The sequence below is a fragment of the Psammomys obesus genome, unplaced genomic scaffold (genome assembly GCF_907164565.1).
Source record: "Psammomys obesus unplaced genomic scaffold, mPsaObe1.curated_primary_1811, whole genome shotgun sequence".
NCBI lineage: Eukaryota > Metazoa > Chordata > Mammalia > Rodentia > Muridae > Psammomys > Psammomys obesus.
This window is the reverse complement of record NW_026596101.1, coordinates 18,159,666-18,186,652: the sequence shown is the minus strand read 5'-3', so window position 1 is coordinate 18,186,652 and position 26,987 is coordinate 18,159,666. Positions and strand designations below refer to the sequence as shown.

Sequence of the window (26,987 nt, the reverse complement as noted above, 5' to 3'; positions counted from 1 at the left end):
TATCAGAGACAAAAGTGAGTAAGATCCACTTCAGTGACTACACTCGAGACAAGGTAATTTCATAAAGTTTATAGAAAGTCACTTGAGAATGACACAACCCGTTATTATGCTTTACCTTCAGAGACAAGAAAAATACAAGTTCTCTATGAGGGAACTGATCAGAGGAAAATGCATTGACAAACTCACTGATGAACTTTATTAACAGGAAGATTACCCTCGGTTCTCATTTGGATAGAAAAGGCACTTTAGAATGGTAATTTCCAAGATGCATATGACACGGGAACAGAAAAGAATGAAACAGAAGGTGGTGTCACAGCACACTGGGAAGGGAAAAGATAAGTGCTAACAGACTTGAGCTTGGAGCTATGCGGAGAGGATGCTGGGGTGAATTAGGCTTGGTGAAGCTTGAAGCTGGAACTCACAGTTACCTAACTCAGGTAGGACTTGCAGTGACATCATTGACAGAACGGGGATTCTAATACAATGGGACAAGACAAAGCTGAGGTTGCAACTCAGGTTTAAGCCCACATGAGCACCCTCTGCTGGGCTCCTCTCCTGGGTCAGGGACTCAGTGAGTACAAGTTAGGCCCCAGAATATGCACACAGAAAGGATTCTAGCTGTTGCAGACATGGCTAGAACAGCTATACACCTAAGCGTTTGCAACCATAAGCTGACTGTACAGAACACTTCAGTGCTGGCTCTCACATAACTTTTACCAGGAGTTTGGAAGTGTAGTCTCTTGGGCAGCATTATTCAAGCTCATGATCCCAGAAGCTGGTGGTCCCATCCCTGAGATTCAAGAGGAAACTCTTGGAGGGACCTCTGAGCCTAATCTAAAAGGCTTGTGGCCAAGGCCTTAAAAGCAACCTACTATGTCAAGGAGACATTACATCGATCTCTGTGGGCTGTAGGTTTATATGTGAAGTGGGGGAATGTACAAATGGGGAAAAGATGCCATCAAAATGACAGGGAATGAGAGAAATATTTCCAAAGGAATAGAAGAGTCAGGAGAAATTTCAAAGAGCAAAGAGAAAATGGAAAATATGATTATCACAGCCTTTAATCAAATCACTGTGGTATGAGATCTTCCATCAAATGTGCTTGCTATGCTGCCTCTCATGTACCCATCATTCATGTAAAGTCATAGTACAGTGTTGCTCAGGTAATCTGTGGCTAAGGATCAATTGTTAACAAATTCATTAACAGTGACAAGCTAGTATTTTTATAAGAGGTAACATATAAATTACAAGGAAATTCATATTCTATTTGCATGTCATAACAAAGGTACTTTACAGTGTAAGTCTCTAACTGCTTATTGTCAGTTTCTGTGCTTATGACACACCTAGAACAATTAACGGAATACCACTGGTTTGCAAGTTCATCCCAGTCCCCACCACCTTTGAGTGTTTGTCTTAGAGTGAATGGGTTAGGCGGTCACTGACATCAGCCAATACACTAAGAAAGGAAGAACAAAGTTACATCCCAACAAAATGCAATTTCAAAACCAGGGAGTTGCATTAACTGGACATGGACTGTAGCTTGTCTATCCTGCTCTGGATATCACTTTGCAAACAATTTTTTGATTGTCAGTTGGACGCAGGAGCTCCAAGCTGTACGGGAAGTGCACATGAACACGTCTAGAACGGTGGTCACCATTATTTCCTTTCCTGGCACCTTGCACAGCTAAGGCATTTGGCATTGTTTGTTAATTCTCCCAACTTTCTCTGTATGTATATGTGCTCATGTGTGGTATGTGTGTATTGTATACACACACATATACACGCGCACACGCACACACACACGCAGGTGAAGACCAGAGGTCAATGTCAGGTGTTTTCCTCAGTCGCACCAGATTTTATCTTTTGAGACACGTTTTCTCACTATCTGCAGCTCATGGCTCAGCTAGATGGCCGGCCTGCAAGCACAAGGGTTCTCCTCTGTTCTCCCTAGAACTGGAAGGCCGGGTATATGCTGCTGCATTTGGCTTTTTTATTTTTTTTACGTGCGGACTAGGGGCTCCAATGCAGGTCCTCATGCTCCTTGGCCAAGGCTCTACTGACTGCACCATCCACTTGGGCCCTGCAGCTTCTAATACACAGTGCCTTTAAAGTAGCTGAACAGAAAAACATCACAGATTCGTATCCTAAGTTCTAAGTTCTTTGTACATTTCTTTACTTGAATATTTTCATTCCCTTGTTCACCCTCCTTGGGTAATATGAAATAATTCTTCTGTTAGAATCTGAGTAGCACCGTCAGCATTTGGGTTAATTGCTTAGTTTGACTTTTAATAGAGAATTAGCTCCATTCCTAAAACACAACCACTGAACACGGGTTACAGCATGTAGAGAAATACCAGACATTTTAAACACAAGACAGAGTGGCACTTCTCTTACCTGGTACTCAAATTCCAACAGCCTGAGGTCCCACAGATGCACTGAAGTAACTAAGGAACTAAGTCACTTTGGTTTTAGTCTCAAGCAAGTCAAATACAGAAGGTCAAGGGTTAAAGCACCAGATTTTCTGTTTACTATTTCTGAGTCTAAGGCCTCTGGGTATTACAAGTTACCTAAGTATTTGCTCAAGGAGACTCTACTGAGTTCTAATTGCAAAAAAAAAAAAAAAAAAAAAAAAAGGATGTGTTGAGAATGCTTACATATAACGATTAAGGAAAGGAGCCATAGATAAGCAGGGAGAAAAATAATTAACTGGGATTTATGCCAATGGCCCTTGGGAATGCTAATATGTGTGTTCGATGTGCTCCGGTTCGTAAGACCTCGAAGGTGGTAAAAGCATCCTCAGGAGAGGGTCTCAGAAATGCAGATAAAATAGCCAGGCATACTGAAAAAAGTTCTCTAATTGCAAGACAGGAGCCACCCAAATTAGAGCAAAAGTTGCAGTGTCAACTAGTCCCAGCCCCTGCCCTTCTTTATTTCCAAAAGCCGGCAACACAGTCAGCCCTGTTGCCCGGGACACCCTGCTAAAGCCTCGTGAAGAACAAAAAAGGAGGGATAGGTCCCAGGAGAAAGACATGTGGGGAAGGCACCCTGGTAGCTGAGGACCAAATCCCACACACCAAATCCCAAACACCAATCCCACCAGGGCAGCCTAGCACACAGGTCTTCCTGCGGAAACCCTTGGGGATCATGGCCCTGCCATTCTTGTTACACTTGATTGCTTTGGCCCTGCCTTTTAGTGTCTGTTACCCATTAGGTGTTTATTCGATCATAGTGTTCCTGTCCTTCTTCCCTTTCTACAGTGGCAGCTTCAGGGAACAGGATTCTATTCACCTGTGGCTTCCCCCTCAGTGCCCACAGCAAAGACTGACAGACCCCTATAGTTCATGAATCCTGTGTACTGACAGCTTGGAGTGGCTTCTTGTCCCTTTAGTCATTCTGTGGTCTAGAGCACTATTCTGATCTGTAATAAGGCCCTTGAGTGCAACTGTTCTGACAGTAATGAAGATATTTTAAAAAGAAATTTGCACCCCTCCCTTTGGATATCAGATGATAAGACAATGGAGCCCAAGAAATTGGATTGCCTTAGGAATCTAATTCTGGGAGAAGGGAAAGGCTGGGAGCCTGGTATCACACACATTTCTGACTTGCAGTAGATATTGAGTAGAGACAAGGATGGACCAATGATGGGAAGGAACACATCTTGAGTAGGAGACTGCTTAGTTAGACATAGACCTGGCCCTCTATTTAAGACCAAACCTCATGTCAGCACTGCTAAGACAGACTTGGGAAATTGGGACCATTGGATCTCTTTGTTCTTTTCCCAATGTAGCCACACATTTTGAATAAATATCCCTTTTTTCTTTTTATTTTTTGTTTACTTTGCTTTGTTTTGTTGTTTGATCTTTGTCTCTGCAACTGGTCTATACAGGTTAGGTGGCAGAGCCTAGGTCATTATGACTACCATGACCCATGGTCTGGCCCAACAACTCTGATAACATGAGGATCTCCCCTCCAACATGCTTGTGAATACTCCCACCCCCATCAAGTGAAGTCATTCTAAGTATGGGATGACCCTTGACCTCATAGGTACTTGTACCCATGGCTGAGTTTGTTCCTTAATACTTGGTGTCTTTCTGGTGCCAGTTTCCCTAGAACCAAATCTATTTGCTCCAGGTTTTGGCACCTTCACGACAGCCTGGAGATGGTGGCACTGGCTGTCTGTTCAGACCACCCCATAATGTCTGGAATCCCTCCTGATGTTTGGGTGCTTGTCTTCTACTATCTTCCCCAATCCTTCTTCCAGGAAGGCAACTGCTGCTTCCACAGTCTCTCCCAAATACTTATTATGCATAGCCCCTGGCTACTAGCTGGAAGGTCATCCCATCCTCTGTAAATACACTGTCCCACTGGTAACTCTGCTGGGATAGATTTAGTTCTAGAATTATGGTCCCCGCCAGTCTGTCCCATTGTTCTGTCTTCACAGACACATGATACTGACTTCTGGTCTTGGAACCGTTTTGGAAGGGAACAGATTAGGAACTTCTGAAGCTTTTTTTCTTGGCTGACAGTATTTACCTAAATGACTAATTTAACCTAGGAACCTGCTACAGAGGGCCTCTGAAAGCCAGAAGAAGAAAACAGGAAACAACCTCAGAACCTGCCACAGAGGGCCTCTGAAAGCCTCTGCCCTGCAGACTGTCAAAGCAGATGCTGAGCCTGATGGCCAACTGACGGGCAGAGTGAATGGAATTTTATGTAAGAAGTGGGAAATAGTAAGAGCTGGAGAGGACAGGAACTCCACAAGGAGAGCAACAGAACAAGAAAATTTGAACACAGGGAACTTCCCAGAGACTCATATTCCAACCAAGAACTATCCATGGAGATAACCTAGAACCCTGACAATGCAGCCACTTCTGATGAGAACTGATAGACTAAGATCAGAAAGAAGGAGAGTCCTTCTATCAGTGGACTTGGGGAGGGGCATGCATGCAGAAAGGGTGGGGGGAGGGTGGGACCGGGAGGGGAGGAGGGAGGGGCTTATGGGGGGATACAAAATGAATAAAGTGTAATTAATAAAAAAAAAAATTAAAAAAAAAAAAAAGAAATGTGACCTGACAATACAAAGTGTTCTGAGAAGATATTTTAGAGAATTTGCCCTGTTCTGTGTATGAGTACAGGAGCAAGAGATACAGATATAAAGAAATGATTGAACAAAGCAAAAAAGTGAAGAAAACTCAAGAAGGACCATACCTCCGACCAGCTTCACAGCATACAGAGCTGAGGGAAAACCTACTGAAAAAGCAACTTGAGGGCAAGGTGGAAGAAAAGCAACATCATACCTGGACAAGCTAAGAACCTCTCAAAAAAAAAAAAAAAAAGGATGTACAGGAGGTAACTGAGTGGAGAGGACTGGAGTCATCACCATTAAATGGAAAAGGAAAGAATGCACAAATTAAGACCAAAGTGACATCTGGCAAGGGTTACAGAATAAAGACAGTGGGTTAGAAGTTCACCTGGAATGAGTGGTGAGAATACATAAAGAAACCACCTCACTGTCATGATGTCCTTTAGTAAACAATTTGTTTTTAAAGCCTAGCAAAAAAAAAAAAAAAAAAAAACAGGGAAGAGTGGAGGGGACTTTCTCTTCCCACCTCACCTTTTCTCGCTGAAATAAAGGCTTTGGGGAGATACGAGGATTGTAGTGAGCTAGACACTCAGGCAAGGGGTACCTCAGGCTTGGCAATTGTTAGGTAATTCAGCATCTAGGACAATTCAGAGTGACTGTACCATAGTCACAAGTTAAATAACATTAACTCCAAGCTCACTAAGGAAGCTAAGGCAGGAGTCCATTTGAGTAATAAATACGTGAGGTACAAGCGTGGCTCTGATTACGTTTACATCACTGTGTTTTAGGCAGAAATAGCAGCGGTGCTAGTTAGGGCGCTACACTCTACTAACTACGCTGGCTTCTGCTCTGAGAACTTTTTGGACACCAAGCCTCTTCATCCATCTTCTAAATAACAACGGTCCTTTGACACTGATCAGGATGCGTCAATGCATCAAAAACTGAGAGTCAAGAAGGCCAGCTAACAAATATGGTGCTTACTACGGCCAAATATGCCAGGAGGGAGAAGAAAACTCGGCCAAGTGCTAACAGTGGCGTAGATCTTGCACATTTAATAGGAGATGGAAACTGCTAAAAGTTGGTGATGATGCTTAAACATACACACATTAACCTTCAAAACACATAAAGCGAAAGGACCCAAACTTAAAAAGATTCTTTTTATGTTAAAGGCAGAAAACTAACTAAACTTTCTCATTAAGTAAAAAGTAACTAAAACTTTCTCTATAAGAAAAAGTACATTCAAGCTAGGGATGGCCTGACTTCCCTTTCATTAAGAGAAAATCTGGGTAACTAATCTTAATTTCTCTAAAAAGTTTCCCATGATTATCCAAGCACTGTTTTTGTATTTACACAGACACTACTTAACTACTGAAAATAATAACAACTATACAACAAATAAAAATATAATAGTAAAAAGCAGTAGACTGCTTAATAGTATCAATTGTGACACATGTATATCGAAACTATTACGTACTTTTAAAAACGTATACATACATGTATATATGTATTTGACTGATAGTTTAAGACAGGAAGTCCTGCATTCCAGGTTGGACTTGAACTTGCTGTGTTGCTGAGGCTGGCTTTGAACTTCTGGTCGTCCTGCCTCTCCCTCTGAAGTGTTAGGATTACAGGGAGATGCTACCATGCACAGACATCATTTTTATAATCTTTTATATACACTTTTATACTCTACACTTTTCCAACATACTGATTATAGCTGTGTGTATGATGTCCTAAGACAGACATGACTATTCAGCACATCAACAAACCAGGACATTGTTTAGAAAGGACCATACAGACATACTGCTCATTTCACAGCGAGATGATCTTTTCTAGTTCCACATTCCTTGGCCGTAGTCAGGAGAGGTGCTGACAGAGTGAGGAAGGGGTTGTATAAATGCCCGGCTTCCCACATCCATGGGGCTTATCTCACCAGATTACAACTTCTGTCCACTGAAGCTGAGGGAACCAGAGAGCTCAGGAGAAGGGCGTTTACCTTGTTTTCCTGAATCATGTTCCTACACCTGCTTTTCACAGTTAGTGACTCCTCTTTGAAACTCCTTTGTCCTCTAGAATAAAACCTCCAGGACAACAATGACACTTTCAGATGCCCTGCCAACTTATTATTATTATTGTTGTTGTTGTTATTTTGAAGAGTCAGGCAGTCTTGACATCACTCCTGGCCATTACTTGATTGTTGTTGTACTCAACAACTCTCTTGGCACAAGAGGTAGGGTGATATAAAATACTGAAAAAAAAAAAAAAACCTTAGCTCTTCTAATAATTATATATTTCCAACCTATTTGACATCATAATTTGGTTAGAAGTCTATTTTCTCTGTAACAGCCTGAAGGCTTTTCTACATACAAGATGAATAATTACTGAGCCTGCTGAGACTAATGACAAGATTTGGGAAGGTGTCTCTGAGACAGTGAGGTTCTTGAAGCACTTAACATGAAACAAAATAGGGCACAGTAAAATATGAATTATAAGAAGCAGCATGGACAGCACAGCCTTCTCTCTGGTTTTTAAGTGTATCAGCAAGGAACACAGAAACAGACAATGCCCCATTAGGAATGCTCTGAAATGGCAGTGGCTATCAGACATACCTGAAAGGTATATCAGATAACATAGAATGTGTCTGAGAGATAGTGTGGAGGGAAGGGTCTGCTCAGAAACTTGAATTAGTCAGGGAAAGAAATACAAAATAAGTATGAATACATTCATGATAGCAGCAAAATTCGTGTCAGCAGGGACAGGAAGGGACAGGGCAGAGAGTTTTCCATTCTCAGCATTTGCAGAATGCTTGGATAGTAACGAGCTGTTCTGTGCTGATCTAATCATTACACACTGCATGTGTGTGTTGAACAGCAACGTACCATAAATAGAAATAATTTCTATGTTTCAATTGAAGGTTGAAATTTGCCTGCACTTTTTCAATGTGTTGTATTTTTTATGTGTATGGGTACTTTGTCTCTATGCATGTCTGTGCACCATGTGCTTGCCTGGTGCCAGAAGAGGGCATCAGATCTCCTGAAAATATGATTGACAGAGGGTTGTGAGTTACTGTGTGGGTGCTTGGAACCTGGGTACTCTGAAGAGAAGCTGCTGCTTTTAACGCCGAGCCATTTCTCCCGTCCTTAAAAACATAATTTAATAAATAGCTCAGGTCGGCATAATGTTCTTGTGGAATGTATACAATTTACCCTTGTTCATTCAAACACTGATTTCTCTACCCCCCCTATCTGGTTTCAATCTGAACATTGCATTGTGATGTTTATTCTAAGCATCACCTGTCTCAAGTTTTTGTAAACATGCCACCATTTGTTCTCTGTATTGTCAATAAAACAACCAGCCAGTGCTGAGCAATGGAGAGAATAGGGTGGGACAGCCTGGTCAGGAGGGGAGAAGAAAGAAGCGAGTAGGAGGAGTTGGAGAGGGAAATCTGCAGGTCAGGACTTGGAGCCATAAGGAGAGATGAACCAGACCTAAGATATGACTAAAAGCAAGTATAATGTGGGAAATCTGAATGGGAGGAAACTACACAGGCTTGGAGGTTTAGGATGGAGTAACTATTGCCCAGCATTGAGCTCTAGGTTAATTAAATAAATCCTAGTCTCTGTGTGGTGATTTGGGTTTATAGCTGGTTTAGGAATAATTGCTGTTTAACTAAAAGATAAAGCAATACAAATATTAATAATCAACAACAGTCTCATCTAAGAAAAAGGGGGAGACTAGATAGATAATGGGCTTCAGATTAAGAAACATAAACATTTTCCCTAGACCAGATGCTCATGCAGACTACCATGCATACACAGAGTGGCTGCCTGACTCTGGGGACCAGTAAGGTGGTTATTTAGAGAACTATACACAAAGCCGCCTATGACCCTTCCAGTAACGCTCTTAGGTATATACCAGAAGAAGTCTAACTCAGCATATCATGAAGATGTTTGCACAACTGTGCTTCCTACAGTATTTTCAAAATAGCCAAGATGTGGAATCAGAGCTGTTCATCGACAGAATAATATATGAAGATATGGTGTAAATATACAACAGAACTTAATTCAGCCACAAAAGACTAAAATTAGATAATTTGCAGTAAAATAGAAAATGGATAGAAACAGATTATCATGTTATGTGTAATAAGCCACACCCAGAAAGGGAATTTTTTTTCTCATATGTGGAATCCAGGTTTAATTAAGACTAAAAGAAAAAGTACTGAAAACAGAGCTATTTGAAAAGATAAAGAGAAAAAGCAGGAGGAAGGATGGTAAATGATAAACAGGGATGCATAACAACAAAGCATAGAATATGCAAGATGAGCCTGTCGCCCAGAAGCCCATCATTTATATAGAAAATACACACAGTAAAAATTTGTGGAAAAGTTAAAAATCCAAACAATCAAAGAAAACAGAAACAACAAAGAAAGAAAGTCTGCCTACTCCTCCAATTTTCACAATGTATGTGAAAGAACTATTTTCAAATAGCCTATAAGGAAAGGAGTAACAGGGCAGTTGCTTCAAAAGCAATGAAGTCGTTGCTGTACCAGCCCTGTGTTATTCCTAAGAAAACAAGCTCCTGCCAGAGTTCCAGTGACCTAGGAAATAAATGCTCCCTTGCAAACAGGCCATCTGCCTACAGTGATCTAGGAAGTGAAGGTTTACTCGGAGACAGGCAGGCAGATCTTGTTGTATTTCTGAATTTGTCCTCAGAAAGCCTATCTCTCAGCAACAGAAAGACAGGTTGCAGAGAGAGAACTCAGTAAAGACTGAATGACCCAGAGACCGAGAAGGAACCAGAAGAGATTAGAAAAGAATGCTGGAATTAGTTGGAGGCCAAGCAGAACAATTCAGGGGCCAAGAGAGAAGCCAGATTGAGTAAGTTAGCTGGGAGAGGAGTTTGAGCCACAACAGCTGGGTTAAACCAGCCAGCCCAGAGCTCAGTAGAAACAAGAAACTTATTAAGCAGTAAGTCTCCAAGGCTGAAAACGTTCTAGACCTAGGTTAGATAGTACAGAGGCTAGAAGCTTCCAAGACTAGGCCTAGATTAGCAGAAGGAGATAATAAACCTCCAACAACAACTGAAACAAAGACAAATAAGAGTTCCTTTTCCAGTTAACCTGGTTAGATGGCTCTCATTTCTACACATATACCTTCAGTCTACATGGAAGACTTTGTCTTTGAAAATGACAAAGAACTGAACATTTAAAACAATGACACAAGTTTCTGTTGTGCTTTAGAAATGAGGCTAAAGTAATGCATTTCACATCTTCTTCACAGATAATGTTGATTTAAACATTTACAAAATATTCCAATGACCAAGAATTACATGAACTGTGTTCAACAAAGCAAGGTCTTCTTAAACCAGCCTGGGTGTTGCCACGCACCTGTGAGGATGCTTGAAATGGAAAAGACTGGCCAGTACCACCCCTGAAGATAAGAGAAGGGTGACACAGCACAGGAGCACACAGCATGTGACACGTTAAGTTCAAAACCAGGTAAGACAAATCTGCGCCAGTGCACAGAAAGACATGTGGCTGCCTTTTGGGAAAAGGTAAGGCTAGGAGAAGGATTTGGACATAGTGTACATGAGGGCTCAGGGAGACTTCTTGATCTGGTTGGCAGTTTCAAGGGCATTCTCAGCTGGTGATAACTCTTCCAACTACATACTTAACATCTGTGGTTAAAACAAATGTTGAGGTGAATTTAGACAGTGAATGGCAAATTTAAAATGGTGAATTTAGAAACGTGGTGAAGATAAACAAGAAGGCTTCATAGAAAGCCCTTCCCTGGGAGCATGTACAAGGCATGATTACCCTTATAAGTAGGTTATACTTACCCTTACTTAACTATTTTAAATATACTATCCAATAAAAAGTCCCTTCAAAAGAGAACGATATCCATATTTTAATTCTTGTATCTAAGCAACCCTCTTTAGTAAGCACTTCATAAGAGAGGAAACTGAGGCTCTTCAAAGTTAAATAATATGCCCAAGTTTCCATAGCAATAAGTAGTAAAGGTTACCCTCCGGCGGTCTCCCGGCGGAGCCCCATAAAGAAGGCTCTCTCTTCACAGGAGGCCTTGGCTTCAGGCAGCACATTCCCTTTTGGCAGCTGAAGGGTTCTCAAAGAGGCACTCCTAAGTTGGCAACAAACCAGGAAGCACAGTCCAAGCAAGCCAGGTGCCTCCCTAATGCCACTCGCCTACTCCTGCTTCTCGAGAGAAGGTCCCCAGAGGGCAACAGACTCAGTTAACGCAGGCCAGCACAGGGGTTATTGATGAAACCGTGCCAACTAGCCTTTGCTTTATTCATTTACACAAGATACTTCACAGGCCAGATGTTGTGCCTAGAATTCTAAACTCAGAATTAGCAATACTGGGCAAAGCATAATTTACAAAAACAAAAATCCAAGGACAACATTCTATATATTATTTTTCTTTTAAATGTGTCCAGATTCTGAAGATTATAACAGAACTCCACTTTCTGTCATATCGAGCCCTGTGTTTAAGAATGCTGTAAGTCAAAGTGAAGAGCAGACGAGACCTACATTCCCAACAGTAGACAGACCCCACTGCCTTCCTCTCCACTGGGGCCCTGATGGAAAATACAAGAACAAGAAAACACTGAATGATAAATTTCATATGAAATATGAATATTTAATTCATATTTAATTCAATGATAAATTTCATATGAAATAACTGAGCTATATACAAGACTCTTAGTTAAGACAGTTCTTAGTAGAGGAACTCTGTGTCTTATAAACAAATACATAAATTTGATATGCAGATGTTTGAATTAACACTTGAAAACAAGCATTTGGGCTTCCTAGGCAAGCAAAAAAAATGTAAAATTCAGAGGTATGGCTAACAGTGTGGATAGAAACATGAGAATCTGTCATGTTTTTCTTGAATGACGCCGTATTTATTACTTTCCCAGTAAAATTATGTTGTATTACAACAAACACACAGGCTGTGAGTTTGGTTTGAGTTTAGAGTTCAACACTAACAAGCCGTTTGTAATTCTTAGTTTCAGTGACTGTAACTGATTAATTCTTATATGTAACAAGACAATACTTTGAAATAATTAGCTGTGGGATCTTGGAAGCACCACTTGTCGGCAGGTGGACGGGGCTCTATTAGAAATAATTACTGCCAGAGCTACAAGCTGTTTCTTTGCAAAATCAAATCAACTCATCTGTACCTTTTTATGTTTTGTTGTGTTTTGTTTTGTCTCCCCCCCCACCCCACTGTTCTCTGACTTGCATGAACCAAAGCCAGGATTGAAAACATGGATTGATTTCCCTGCTTTTTAACCAGCTTAGAAATTTCAAGGTTTGGAAAATGTTCTGGGAGATGAGCTATGCATTCATTTTCCTGATATAGTGTGAGGAAAATAACTCCCACATCCCTTTATCCATCCCAGGACGGCAGCCAATCTCAAAAAAGTTGAAACACTCCAAGCACTTGAAAATATTCCATAAGGTAAAGTCAATTTTTTGAAGAGACTATTTAAACAAAAACAACAAAAATGGCTCTGCAAGTCATTTTTAAAATCCCTTACACTGTGTACTTTTATAAAGTTAAAATTCAAGAGCAGCTCCTAAGAAAAGATGTTTTAAAGAAAATTCCTGATACTTGTCTTGGTAGCTTTACCCTCAGCAGCTCTCTACATTAACGTAAGAAAATTTCACAGGTGATAACAATCAGTGGTGTATTGTCCTCTGATACATCTTAGATCAGAGAGCCAGGCCCTGTGTGCCAGATGTTTGCAGCCCCTATGGAGTGCGCTTCACATGGGAAGCTCTAGGAGGAAAATGAAGGAAGTGTGAAGAAGGCAGGTGCAAGACAACACAGGATGGCAGAGCCGCTGGTGACCAACAAAACTTAAACAGCACAGGCTGTTTGTAAACAGGTCTTTTCCCAAATACCTTGGATGGATGAGTGGCTTAGTTAGATTGCATTGGCTTTGCTATTCCTGGACAACACTGGAGAACTGAAGAGAAGTAGCTAACGATATCTTAGCACTCATTTTGTGAATAGGAGGAAAAGAGCTAGCAAATGGTATGTTGTATCATACGCAGCACGCACTAAAGCACAGGAAATACTGATGAGCATACTGAGCATATGGAACCACACTTCATATGAACTCAAACAGGCTGCTGCCCATGCACTTCTTCATGAGAAGAATTCCCAGGGAAGCAAGCTGTACTGCACGTCTTAGTGGGGGTGGAGGGCAATTACAGTCTTGTTTGCATTTGTGGTGGCCTAGATTTCTTATGTTTTCAAATAATTTAGTAACTAACAAATTTTTTTAGTACTCTAAAAATATTGGGGGAAGTTTAACACAATGAAAGGTACACATTTTTAAAAAGTGGGGACATTCTATATAAGAAGGGAGACTGCTATCCCTGCAAGAAAGGACAATTACAGCAAAGCAAGGAACTGACCAAAAACTCATTAAACATCTCCAGTACCCCTGGCTAGGCACAGTGACACTACATTGCAGTCTCCTACACTATGTTAAAAAGAAAAGATTTTTAACACATCAACAGTGCAATTTAGAAAACTACATTTAGTAATGTACTACTTAATCCATATGTTACCAACTGTCATAATTAAGGATGGAGATGAAACCACACACAGAAACAAGAAACAGTGAGGCTATTACTCCTTCCATATGTTATGTACTGTAATGTGTGATCCTATAATTATATACATTTCTAATACCTCTGGTAATAGCTTCAGGATCTTTACAAAAGGAATGTGAGGCTGAGTCCCTAAGTCATGGAAACATGGGACTAATGTCATGGTGTCAGTTGCCCCAAGCACATGCCAATCAACAGTACATCATTGCTTGACACACTGTCTTTTGTGTTCTAGTCTGCCTCCCAAGACTCTGTGGGAGTTTCTGAAATGAGAAGCTGCTTATAAGCCTTAAACCAAACAAAAGTTGCATTATCATGTACTGCAACGAATAGACAGCAGGACTGATACCCGGGGATGCAAAACATCTGTTGGCTTCTTCATTCTTAGCAGCAGGTACCAAGTTACATCACCTGGAGGCAAAATGCTGGACGCTAGGTCATCTCCCTATAAAAAAGAATTACCTTTGGATCAGTTGTGAGCAGCTTGAATGCTTGATAGACTTGGGATTCCTTTACTCCACCTCCAAGGTCCAAGAAGTTAGCTGGCTTCCCTCCATTCAGGAAAATGATGTCACAAGTAGCCATGGCCAATCCAGCACCATTCACTGTGAAATGCAAATAGCACATGACATAGGATAGATTAATCAGCATGGAAAATGTGGGGTCACACAGGGCCAAATGAGAGCCCTATCATTTCTAGGTTAGTCTGTGCCCTGAATGAGAATTCAACTCATAAACTCATACCCATTTATGGTGAACAATCAGGATAAGCATATCCAAAGAATAAACAAGAATAAACAAAGAAAATTTATTAATGATTCAAATAAAAAGGACTGGTTAAAGAGAGGAACCCATTTGGCTGTGGGTTCTGAAAAGGCTCATTATAGTAGAATGGGCAAAAATGTCATTCTGGAGCCTGGGGTCTCCTTCCCTTGGGGCATCCAGGCACCAAAGCAAAGAGATGCTGGATGCAAAGGAATGAAGTTTAGCGAGGAGGGGAGGGGCAGCAAGGTCTTGATCCCCTGGTGGGGGAGGTGAGGAGAGGTGGGGAATGATAGCATCTTTCAGTGATAGAGCCCTCAGTGATGCAGCTGCCTTTATTGTGTGGAATAAGGGCTACAGAAACCTTGGGGAAATGGGTAGTGGGTAGGGGTTTTTGTGTGAGTGTTTATCATTGGCTGGGACTGGGGTGCTGGGAATGCTTCCTTTGCATGGAGAAGAATCCCAGTCCTAGCTAGACATGTCCTGGTCGCCAGGCTCTGTGACTACCTCCAGGATGGTGGGCGGGGGTGGGGAGTTCGCATCCAGGCTAGGCTCACAACCACCTGTAACTGAAGCCCCAAAGGATCTCACACCCTCTTCTGAACTCTGGGGAGCATTTGCCACATGTATATACACATAATTAAAAATACTTTCATAAGGCAAAACCGAAACAAGATGTTAATTACTGACCCAATATTAAAACTAGAATAAAAGTGGGACGGCTTAGGAGCCTCTCTTAAGAACCAAGTAGCGTGTTAGCACTGAAATTCCTGCTAACTTTTATCGGCCGGTTGCACTTCTTTTGCTTCATATGTTTAATTATTGAGAATTACTTTGCTTATGTAACAAGAAAGGCAGATGCTGAAAGTCAGCAAGCGACTCAAGGTAAAATAACCTTTACTTTTTCTATCCCTTGAGCACCCCCAGACGAGCCTGTGAACAGTGACTACCTTAATTAAAGCAGGGGAAATTAAAATAAAATAAAAATAGTGAGTGGGGACCTGTATTCCAGGGTGGGCTAATGTATACCAAAGCCCAAGCTCAGCACATAAAGCATGTCTTGTGCATCATAAAAGGAGGTGTGTGCGTGTGTGTGTAATAAAAGATCTCCAAGCAGGCTGAAGTGTATTAATTCATATAGGAAAATTTGTATTTAATTTGTTCTAAACCCCTGTGATACACCCCTGTATTGTCGCCCTTCCCAAATGCCTACAGATTCCGCGAGCACATTTGCTTATTGTAGCCAGGAGGGTGTGAGTGATCTGTGCCGTTCAGACGGGGCTCCCCCACGGAGCCCGGGCTCTAGGTACCAATTGTAATTGGATGCCATTCTCCATTGTATTGAACAGCAAACTGGTGGAGGCTCTCCACTTCTTAATGTAATGATGCTGTTGTTTTAATGAACAACAAATCTTTTTTATTTTAATTCCATTAAGACGAAGACCTCGGTTTCTGGTGCAATGAATTGTTCCTAGCAGAAGCACAGTCGCGTGCAATTAAGCCAGAAGCATACAAATCACAAGCACTAGAAGCCGTGGACAATAACTGGAATTGTCTTGCCTCTACAGAGCCATTCTTATCTCAGCTGCATAAGCCATTTTCACTAAATTAGATGACTATGATGGAGCCCACTGTTTGATGAATCAACTGACATAATGAATTAAGCATTTTGGCAACTGGTTACCATTCAATCTGAAGTGTTGGTGAAATGATCAGGACTTATGTCCTTTGCTCCTTCCTCTGTGCCCTAGTTAGCTTTAATTGTCAACCTGACACAGCCTACAGTCACCTGAGAAGGCTCTAAACCGAGGGACTGTCCAGATCTGAGTGGCTGGTAGGCAAGTGTGTGTGTGAAACTACTGATTGATAAGTGGCACAGGAGGGCCTACTGTGGGTGGCACCATTCCCTGGGCAGGTGTCCCGGGCTACAAAAGAATAAATTAGCAACTGAGCCTGCAAGCATGCTTTCTACTTCGTGGTCCTGCTCTCTCTTCCCCCAGTGATGTACTGTGGCTTATAAGGCAAATAGACTCTTTCCTCCCCTAAGGTTCTTTTGGTTGGAATGTTTTATCACAGCCACAGAAAGTAATCTATATCCTGAAAAAGTTATTTTGCCTCACAGTCCAGCTTCACAACAGTTCCTAGTGGATGGGTGCTGAATGCATAGGGAAACCTGTGAGTTTTATCAAACAAAGTTGACACTGATTTTAAATCAATACGCACATGGGCATGTGTGGGTATGTGTTTGTATAAATGCATGTGTCTATGTGTGTGGAGGCCAGAGGTTGGTGCTGGGTGTGTTACTCTATTGCTTCTCTACTTCATTTTTAAGAGGTCTCTCACTAAATCTAGAGATCACCAAGTGGCTAGACTGGTCAGGACAGCAAGACACCTTAATCCAACTGTCTTCCACCCCAATAGAACTGTGGCTATGACCACATGCCAGCGTGCCCAGATCATATGTAGGTGCCTTGGATCCAAACTCAGACTTTCATGCTTGCACAGCTGGTTCTCATTTGGAGTGCTTTTGCACACCATAGACAGCTGTATACATCTGGGCTCTTCCCTGATTTGTCTCATTTCCACAACTATTAGCTGTCTCTGGAGGAGAGGGACACCACTGAACCTAATATCCTGGACAGCCCTCCAAGAGCAAAGGATTAACCAATCCAAAAGCTCAGCAGTGGCAGAGATGAGAAACTACTTTTAATCAGTGACCATCAGGACTTTGAGAGGAAACCGACTGTTTCCACTTGACATGGTAAGAAAACACCTATTTTAATGGTGATTAGTAAAGAGTGTTTCAGAATCCTTTGAAATTCCAAACTAAGCAACAGCACTTACCAAAGCAGGCGATGTTCCCATCTAGCCCAATATACTTGAGGTCGTATCTGGCAGCTTCGTTTTCAATGGGTTCATTCTCTGATTTGTCGTCCATAGCAAATATGTCTTTTTGTCGGAATTCAGCATTGTCATCAAAGTTTATCTTGGCATCAAAACAGACAACTAAATGAAAAGAAAAGAAGGCCATGCCTGAGAGTTTCTTGGGATTCTAGGAACTGAATTCTTCAGGCCACAGGAACAGGAGTGAAGAAGGCAGGAACTCTAATTCTCTCACACTACAAGCAGGAAAGCCACTGTTGGCTTTCTTGACCTTTCAACTTTTAGGCTTCAGAGAGAAACAGGACAGGTCCCACTCTGAGGAGATTCACATTCGAGCAACGAGGACAGTCTTTCTCATCTGTCAGTCTTTGCTCAACGATATAACTACAAAGGTCATTAGCGTCCAGTTCAAGCTACAAGTTGGCATGCTTGCACCCTGGAGTTACGGTTCTAGCTGCGTTACTTACAGTTGTTGCCTTTCTCTTTTATGCAGAAAGAAACATGGCAATAACACCAATTCTTTTTTTCTCCTCTGTCTGCTGGCAGTCCATGAAAAATATGAATTTATCAGTACCCTCTTACTACTCTTAATACTTTAGATTTAATGAAAGAGAATGCTGAGTCGAAATGCATATAATTTGATTCCTAATTCTTCTGCCCCTCAATATTAATTAAAACTGACTATATTTAAGGTACACAGCATGATGTTTGGACATACACATGTATTTTGAAATGAGAACTGCAGGAAACAAATTTACATAGCTGCCTCTCGGATTATTTTTTCTTCTTTTCTGTCTAACTTTTGGGGTGAGAAAACTTAAAATCCACTCTTTGAACCATTTCAAGCAAACATCATTGACTTTGTCCTTGGCAAGATGACCCCTCTTCATAGCAGTACTTGATTTCTTCACCTATGAAGAGTAGGGAGGCAATCCCTAGTCTACCGACTAACTTAACCTGAGCACACAGCTTTGGTTTGGCAGGACCATTTTAGGACTTCTCAGGTCTGTCAATGCCAAGATGCCAGGCATCATCGGTACGGTAGTCTATATCCTCTAGAAGAGGCAGCTTTCCATGTTGTACACAAAAAGCCCTGCACACAGCAAAACTCACTCTATGACAGGCTTGGGCCACAGAGCATCTTTGCTTACAAGGACGGCAAACAGGACATTTAGAGGATGGCTTTAGGAAAGAGGGCCCCATCTGTGGTATCTGGACTCCAACGTGTTTATTATTTCCCTTGCAGCAGAAATTTGTTGACTGTGCGAGTGTGCCATCATAGCATCCTCTAATTGAATCTGAGACATGAACAAGCAGATGTCTTTAGTCAACATTTACAGATGTGCCGTTTCTTCAGGCTTTGCTGAAAAGCACTTCACTTCTGAAATGGGAGCCAACATTTCCCGGTACCTCACAGAAATACGATGGCTATGAACAGTGAATTCTACTTGCTTCCTAGGAAAAGAAAACATTACTGCGGTATGACACTCTGCACTCAAAGGCACCGGGAAGATGTCTTCCAGCTTCTCTTGCACATGACTTGGGGCAGATTTGACAGAACTGGTATGTTAATATTCAGAAAGACTTGGCAGAAAAATGAACAGGCCAAAATTATGTAAGTGAGTACTGACTGACAAGAGAAATTCTTACATGGTAGCTGATGTCTGCTTAAGGCCCTAGTCTTGCCATAAACTGCCCAACCACTGCTCACACTATGGATACATGGAGTGAATGAGTAATTACTTTCTACAATAGTGAAGTTGTAATGAAGGAATCCTGTAATTATCAAAGGAATTGGCCCGTGTTCCCTGCTCCCTGCAAAGGCACTTTCTCAGCAGTTAATGACCAGTATAATGATCAATAGAAAAGCAACTTCATTCTTGGCTTTCCACTGGGTTTATAAATACATTCTAATTAATTTATTAGTAATTTTAGCTCCTCCATTACTCACTGGCAAGATTGCTTGTAAATGACACCTTCAAAATGAATGGGCAAAGGCTATCAAATTGACTTTCTAAGTGAAGATTTGCAAATAAAAGAATTCTTGGTCAAGATCAATAAACCAGTAAATCAAAATAGTTCCAAGCTAAACTTTGACCCTTATTACAAAGAATACAGTTGCAAGCTGCTCCAGTGAAAGGATAATTAATGGAGATGTATGCAAAGTTCAGAAGGCAGTCCCAACCAAATGCCTGCATAGCCAGATTTTCCAAAGATTCTTTCAGTGCTCTGATGCTAGGATGTCAAGGGCAGACAGGAGCTTTTGGTTTGGTGAGCAGCTTGGGAGCCAGACAGGTAATCTAGTGCTTGAAAAGAAGGGCTGTGAGACAACAGGGGCACACCCACAGTGGCCCTTGGCCAGCTGCTCCCTGTCTGAGAGCACAATGTGTGCAGATCCCAGAGCTTTGGGAAGCTAAAAGTACTGCACAGATGTGAAGTTAGCTAAGCATATTTAAGTAGGCTGATTCAGGCTGGGCCTGCTGGTACACACTGTGAACTCCACACGCACAAGGCTGAGTTAGGAGGATTTTAAGTTAAAAGCAGTATGGCCTTATGCATGTACAACATAATAGCCTCAGTCTCCTTCCTTCCCTTTCCCTGCCCTCTTCCTCTTCTCCCTCACAGACTTTGGTCTGTTCAGTTATTTCTATGACTATGATGATGTATCTGACGGAAATAACCCGAGGAAGGAAGGAAGGATGTGTTTTCCTTGGAGGTTTCTGTTCACCCTTGTGACAAGGTGTGGTTGACTAGCTCAGTTGTGGCGGTGGCTATTCACACCGAAGTAGACCAGGAGGCAGAGAGAGGAGGCAAGAAAACAGAGACGGATATAAACTTCAAAAGTCTGCTTCTAGGGGACTATGCCTAATATCTCAAAAATACCCAGAGCCAAGGGCTTTAAAATGGTTTTGCAATACAGGTGGTGACTCAGAAGTGTGAAAAATGAATAAAGTGAAGGGGGCTCAAATTATAAAGATAGCAGTTTTAACTTCAATTCTTAGTACAGAGACACTAAAACTCTTATAATGTACTAAGCAACAGGACTACTGGGTAGATCTTTGGTGCTAATGCTTGGCCTTTGGCTCTGTTCTTGATATAGGGCTCTATACCCCTTGGAAGTTCCTGGAAGTAATTTAAAATGTCCTTTGTATCTGACAGCAGTAGAAGGTGTTTCCCTGAATGCAAGAAATGGCCAGAACTGAAGAGCAGGTTGTGAGAACACTCAAGTAAGCTGGCTGGTCAAAAGTACCAAAAATGGAGTTGTGACTGGCATCAATGAAAGGCATTAGTCTTAGGAGACGGGACACTTAATATACGACTCTGACGCTCACTACAGGCACACAGTGTCAGAACCGAATTGAATAATAGAACACCAAGTTACTTTCAGAGATATGGTCACAGAAGTGGTCTGTGCTGAGTCTAGTGGGAGAAAAGACCATCACACAAATTTCAAAGATACAAATATAGGACTGCATTGCCCAAACCACTAGCCCTAGCCATAGTTTCTCTTAAGCTCAGAGCCTTTGGCAATAAATATGATCAGAGTCTCTGTTACTGTGTGGTGTGCCAAGCTATGCATGGCACCCAGCCTCCTGGGGGGGATTATGAATACCAACTAACATGGAATTCACCATGCTTAGAGATTCCTGCTGTTATAGCGCAGTTTATAGAACCCTCTGCTCATGGCTAGAAATTACCATACCCTGTCTCATTCCTTTAATAGCCTTAGATTTCTATTTAGGGCAGACACAATGGATGGCTACTAGAGTCTAAGAGTGCACAGGCTACCTGCTGCACTTGATCAGCTGTCATCTGAAATACATAAGGACGGTCTCAAAGCGAGAGTTTCAGCAGCATAACTGTCAGGGAAGGAAACTTTTAGCTAAGGGACATGAGGTTTTCGATGACCCTCAAATTATTCAATACCTTTGCATATGGACACAGTGGCTAAAGACACAAAATGTTTCACATGGGCTTCTGACTCAGGGGTGGCAAATTCTATGTCTCAAGCCAGCTCATCACCTATTTCGGTATGTACATTTTGTGTGTACTTTTACATACTGTCCGGGGCTTCTTCTGAGGACAACAGCAGAGATGGTAACTATAGTACAGACTGCAGAGTTCACAAATGCCCCTGTGTTTATTGACACTTCATAGCAGTCCCTACTTAGACACATCTCTCACTCCATCTGTATTTCAGTTCAATAGATTGGTAACCACCCACAGCTACAATATTCTTAAAGAGTCAAGAAGGTACTTCCCTTAAGTATGTCCTACTAGCAGTAAGACAGAAACAGAGAACAAGATAAAAGCTACACAAAAAGGAGAAATTAACCACTGATGGACTCCTCCATGACTCTTCCATGTACATGCAGAGCTGGCATGTCACAGGTGGGCTCATGTCTATGTCAACATCAAAGCATTAAAATCAACTGGCCCTGCTTGCTCAAACCTTACCTTTCTCACTTAATTCAACAACAAACAACTATGATAAAATGTATTTTCAGAGGTGTGGAGCTTAGCTGAGACATTAAGAATCTCAGTGTCACATAACCGAAACCTCAATTCTATAGAAAATTCATCTTGAACAAAAAAAAATATCTGTGTACAAAGTAGGAGAAAAAGCATACCTATTAATATTTATAAAACAATTTTCACCATCAAAAACATATTGTTACATGGTTGATAGATTATACAAATGAATTTTCCTTCTGAACAAATATCAAAGAAAGCTAAGGTACTTATATTCACAGGGTGTTTGTGTTGTTTTCTTTAGTGGTGTGAGATTTTGCAAGCTGCTAATTCAGCCACCTTGATGGAGAATGTGACTGGCAGTGAGAGGCCTCTGACCCCAGAGCTTCAACAGAAGAATGTGCCGCTGAGTTAAACAAAAGAAAAAAATGCATTTCAGAAGGGAGACACACACATAAAAGGAACAGAAAAGCAGCAGGAAGTGCGACTGTCATAATTAGTTTGGAAAATAATCTGTCTTGAAGCAATGTGCTGTGTTTGATTTGTGATAAATAACCATAGTGGGCTATTCAAATGTGCCTTGCCAAGCTTTAAAACGCTGACGCTTTAAAGGAGCCCCGCATCCCATTAAATATTGATGTGCTAAGAACTGTACACTTTTTAGAACTTTTCTCCAGTTGCTATGAAGAAAAAAAAAAATAGGTATGAGGCAAGATGGGCTGGGGGAAATATAGAAAATGATCAGGAAAAGTGAGCCTTGTGCATAATGGAGAAACGGAGGACAACCACCAATGTGGGCTAGTGTGAGCATGATGAAAGAAATGTGATGCGCCAGGCAGCTTTGGAATACCCAGCCTTAATTGTGGAGGAATCTGGGCCTCATAGTCACCGTTCTAAGTGGCTTTCAGGTCTTCCGTTCAATGAATGGAGGCATCTCAGAATTCGCAACCTCCGAGCATCTTGGGGAGGCCACTCTATGTACTGCAGGATGGCTGGCAGCTCCCCACATTTACCAAGCAGGTGTCAAAGGCACAAGTGCAAAGTCGTGACAAACTGCTGATAAATGTGGTCATAGATGGTGGAGAGGGAAGGAGAAATAAAACATGATGGAGAAACCCTGAGTGGATTTGCAAAACAATATAATTTTGCAATATTAAAAAAAAAACTGAATAAACAAATAAACAGGCAGCCAGCTACATAAATATGTAAGAAAAACTTGTTCTCATGTGGCTACAGATTTACTGAATTAATTTGCTACTACAATTGAATCAGGGAAAAAAGTACTTAATTTCTCTTTAATTACTGAGGCAACAATTTAGTTTTGTTTTCAATAAAGGCTCAGTCATTCCGGTAGACGTGTTTGCACTTAAGGAAATGGCCTTTTTCCTAAACCATGTGAGCACTGACCAGTCACTGGCCTAGTCTGGACATGTGACAAGTCAAGCCTAATAAGAACCAGATGAAGGGCTTGCTCAGGCTGCTGGAGTCGTAAACAATGAGCACCATTTTCGCTGCTGGCACAGACAGCATGGCTGAGTTAGAACACTTCAGAGAAAGCAAGGCTGTTTGATTCCTTTCAGCTCAGGGGGTGGATTGGGCCTCACAGACGAGAAGAGAGAAGCCTCATTCTTTACGCACCACAAGGCAAGCCACACCTTGTATTCCCCTGTTAAGCGTGTAAAAGAAATAAGCTGGTAAACAAAAATTAAGGCAAGGTTAACAGGTTTTCATAGGTCTCTAGCTGTCATTATAATCCTAATCATTAAACCACAATAAAATTCGGTATCAAATTACCCTCTGAATAAGGCTGTTAAGCAAATTAGAAGGAATCCTTCTTGGATTGCAATTCTTTCATGACTTTTCTATGGGTGACTCAGCAGCTTTGATGTTATGATGTCACTGGTCACCGCTTTTCACTAACAGGACATGGAGGTAGATGAACAATAAAGTACATTTAAAAAAAACAAAAAACAATGTTCCTCAGTAAGCAATAGGAGCCAGGGGACAGTCTACAGAGAGATGGCACAATGGTGAGCTTTGAAGACAAAATATTTATGTGATACTTAACTTCTGGAGCTCTTATGCCTCCAAATTATAAGAACAATAGTTAAATCAATGTTTTTCTATGAAATGTTCTGTTAGTCACCTAAATGAAAATGACTTCAGCAGTTAGAGTATAAATATTATCAACATTGCTAAGATCTAAATGACTGCATTTATAGCTCCTAAATAGGGGACGGCATTGGGGGATGGCATTGGGGGACGGCATTGGGGGACGGTGACAATGTCGGAGACCCAACATACACAACTGCTCATTAATCACCATTTCCTAATTGGGTTTAATGTGACTACTGCTCATTAGAGTTATAAACCAACACTCTCATTTAATTGTGGTTATAATTCAACAGCCATACTTTTATGGTACAATGAACAAATTAATAGCTAAAGATAATTTTGGTCTTAAAAATACCATTTAAGACTTGTGCTTTAATGAACTGTATATACAGAATGTATTTTGTGATGATTCCTTTAAAATATTCAAGAATTTTTCCTGCTCTCTTATTCAGTAAAAAGCAGACTTTAACCTTTGTAAAGTTTGTGAAAACCTTTCAAACAAAGCTCCCTGTGCAGTCCCCGCCCCTACAATGAAGAAAATGGTACTACAGCAACCTGTCAGCCTACTCCAGAGGAAGCTGTCTCCTCCTACTCTCTTGATCCTTTTTAAGTATGCCTATATGCATGCACATGATCACATATGCATGTAGAGGTCAGACAACCTAGGCTTCATTCCTTAGGTATCATCCACTTAATTTTTGAGCCCGAGTCTCTGACTACCGTGGAACTCACCAAGTAGCCCAGTGAGCCTTAGCGATGATTTTTCTTTACTGAGTTCTATGAACAAATTTCTTCTATCTTCCTGCTTGCAAAGAAAGCACTTTCCTGATGGGTCCATCCTGCCAGTTCTCTGCTTTTCCTCAGACATAGTTTTGATGCTCTGGAACTCAGGACTCTCCTGTGGCTAGGATTACTGACCAGCACAGCCACATTTGGCTCAATATATTACATTTGACAGCTTTCATATTAAACTTTACATCTTGAGTATCAGCATTCAGTTCTTGAGACCTGTGTGCAGTGAGGATGCGACTTGTGTTCTCAAAACTTGGGACTACTTCTAGGTCACTCTAACAATAGCAAAAGGCTAGTTTAAAAAAGAACAGCCAGAAAAACTACACAGGGAGCTTGATCTAGTTAGTTTGGCATGGCACAACAACCATGTACACCGACTTGACCCTTGTAGGGTTGGCGTCTTGCAGATCTTGCTGTCCATGGATAACTAACTGCCTGATCCTCTTAATGATGGGAATAATGGCTCTTACTTTTGCTGGGCTGTTTGTAAAAGTCTATCACAGTGCCTGACATATAAGTGCAAAAACAGGTACAACTCCTCCTCTGCTTTATATTAAATACTGATGGTTTTACAACCACACAATTAAAAAATTAATTTCAAGAAGCTGGAGAGAAGGCTCAGTGATTAAGAACATTTGCTGCCCGTGCAGATGGCCCAGGTATGGTTCCCAGCACCCACATGAGGTGGCTCACAAATACCTGTAACTCCAGTTCCAGAGGGACCAATGGACATGCACTTCTACCCTCCATGGGCACCTGCAGGCACAGGGAGCACATACATGCTCTGAGGCACACAGACATATTAAAAAAAGGAGTTTCAAGAAACAACTCGTATATGCGTCATCCAACACAGATTCAATCTGGTGGTTATTCATGCAACATCCCATCTTCAGCAACTTCCTTCCACACAAACTTGCCATTAGTTGGACACTTTCCTGGAAAATTCTTGTACTGGTTAGGAAGAGCAATGTCCTTCCATGAATGTGAGGGGAGGGCCCATTTTGTGTCTCACTCTGGATGCAGCTCAGTCTACAATACAGGTATCATTTTTACCAATTTGGTTAATAATAAAAAAAGTGATTTAGAAAAAAAATCTGAAGCTTAGGCAGGGAAGTATGTAGATCTGTAGCCAGAATATGACAGATGAGAATCTGAATTTGTCCTGAGGTCCCTTCGGTTTTTTTAATTTGACTACAAAATCTCTACTACTAAAGCAGCAACAACAACAACAAAAGACCCTGGTCTCCACAGTGGTGTCTGAACACACATAGTCAGCCCCTTCTACCTATTCATTGGCAAAGCCCTGGTGAGCCAGTGTTCACAATGTGTGGAAAAAGTCAAAGTTTGTGGCACTTAATATTCTGGCTTGACCTATTCTATCTGCCATACTGCTCCTCAAACTGCTCCAAGAAGTTCCAAGCTCTTGCTGTAAATGTATCTGTATTCAAGACCTGCCGCTGTGGTGGCATTTGCCAAGGCATCCAGCAGTGGCGCACGTATTGCTAGAAAAGAAGCATCCTCCCCAAACCTCCTTACCTAAAATGAAGAAGGCAAATGTGTTAACTGCAAAGTAATAGGGGCTTCTCCAACACGGTGGACACAAGGTGAAACTGTGCACAGAGTTTGCAAACTGAAGGACATCAAGTTCAGAGAAAGAGCGGATGCAGTTATTAAACCCAAGTAGAATGATACATGCTCACACTCAGATCCTTCTGTTGGCAGCAACTGCAGAAAACTGAGGGCTCTCTTGTCTGCACGAAAGGACTGAAGGCAGTTAAGGTCAAGAGGAAGTAGCTCTTTGGGAGTCTTGGCATTTGCCTATAGCAAACCCAAATACTAAAATGCTGAACAGCATCATGGGAGCATTTGAAATGAGCAGAAATTAAGTGACTGAAAGAAATGAAGGCAAAGCTACTGCTGCTGTTGCAGATTTTTTTTTGCAAGTTAATTTACAGTTTATAAGCATAATTACGAAAGTTTATTTGTATTTCTTCCTTTCTGTTGTTTTTTACCTTGTCCTTCCGGAGTTTCACCGAAGGGATTCACTTCCACCTGAGTGGCATCAATCTTCAGGAAGAGATGGTACAGCTTTTTAATCTGATCTGCAGCCTGAGTGATCAAGTGAGATGGAATTATACCCAAACAATACAAGAAAGTTTATTTTGCGCCATTAACAAAATCTTAAAAATAGCAAATTATGTCTTTATTTTCAGTTAGGTTTTCTGAAGGGAAAAA

General features: G+C 41.4%; 1 protein-coding gene across 1 annotated transcript in view; it reads right to left on the bottom strand.

Moving 5' to 3' along the window:
• Window positions 1-26,987, bottom strand: part of Suclg2 (succinate-CoA ligase GDP-forming subunit beta) — a 250,580-nt gene that overhangs the window by 79,599 nt on the left and 143,994 nt on the right. Inside the window, exons 7-9 of the mRNA XM_055628549.1 lie at window positions 26,765-26,861; window positions 17,334-17,495; window positions 14,190-14,332 (exon numbers count right to left, since the gene is read on the bottom strand). Of these exons, the coding sequence (XP_055484524.1) occupies window positions 14,190-14,332; window positions 17,334-17,495; window positions 26,765-26,861 (402 nt within the window). The remainder of the gene's footprint in view (window positions 1-14,189; window positions 14,333-17,333; window positions 17,496-26,764; window positions 26,862-26,987) is intronic.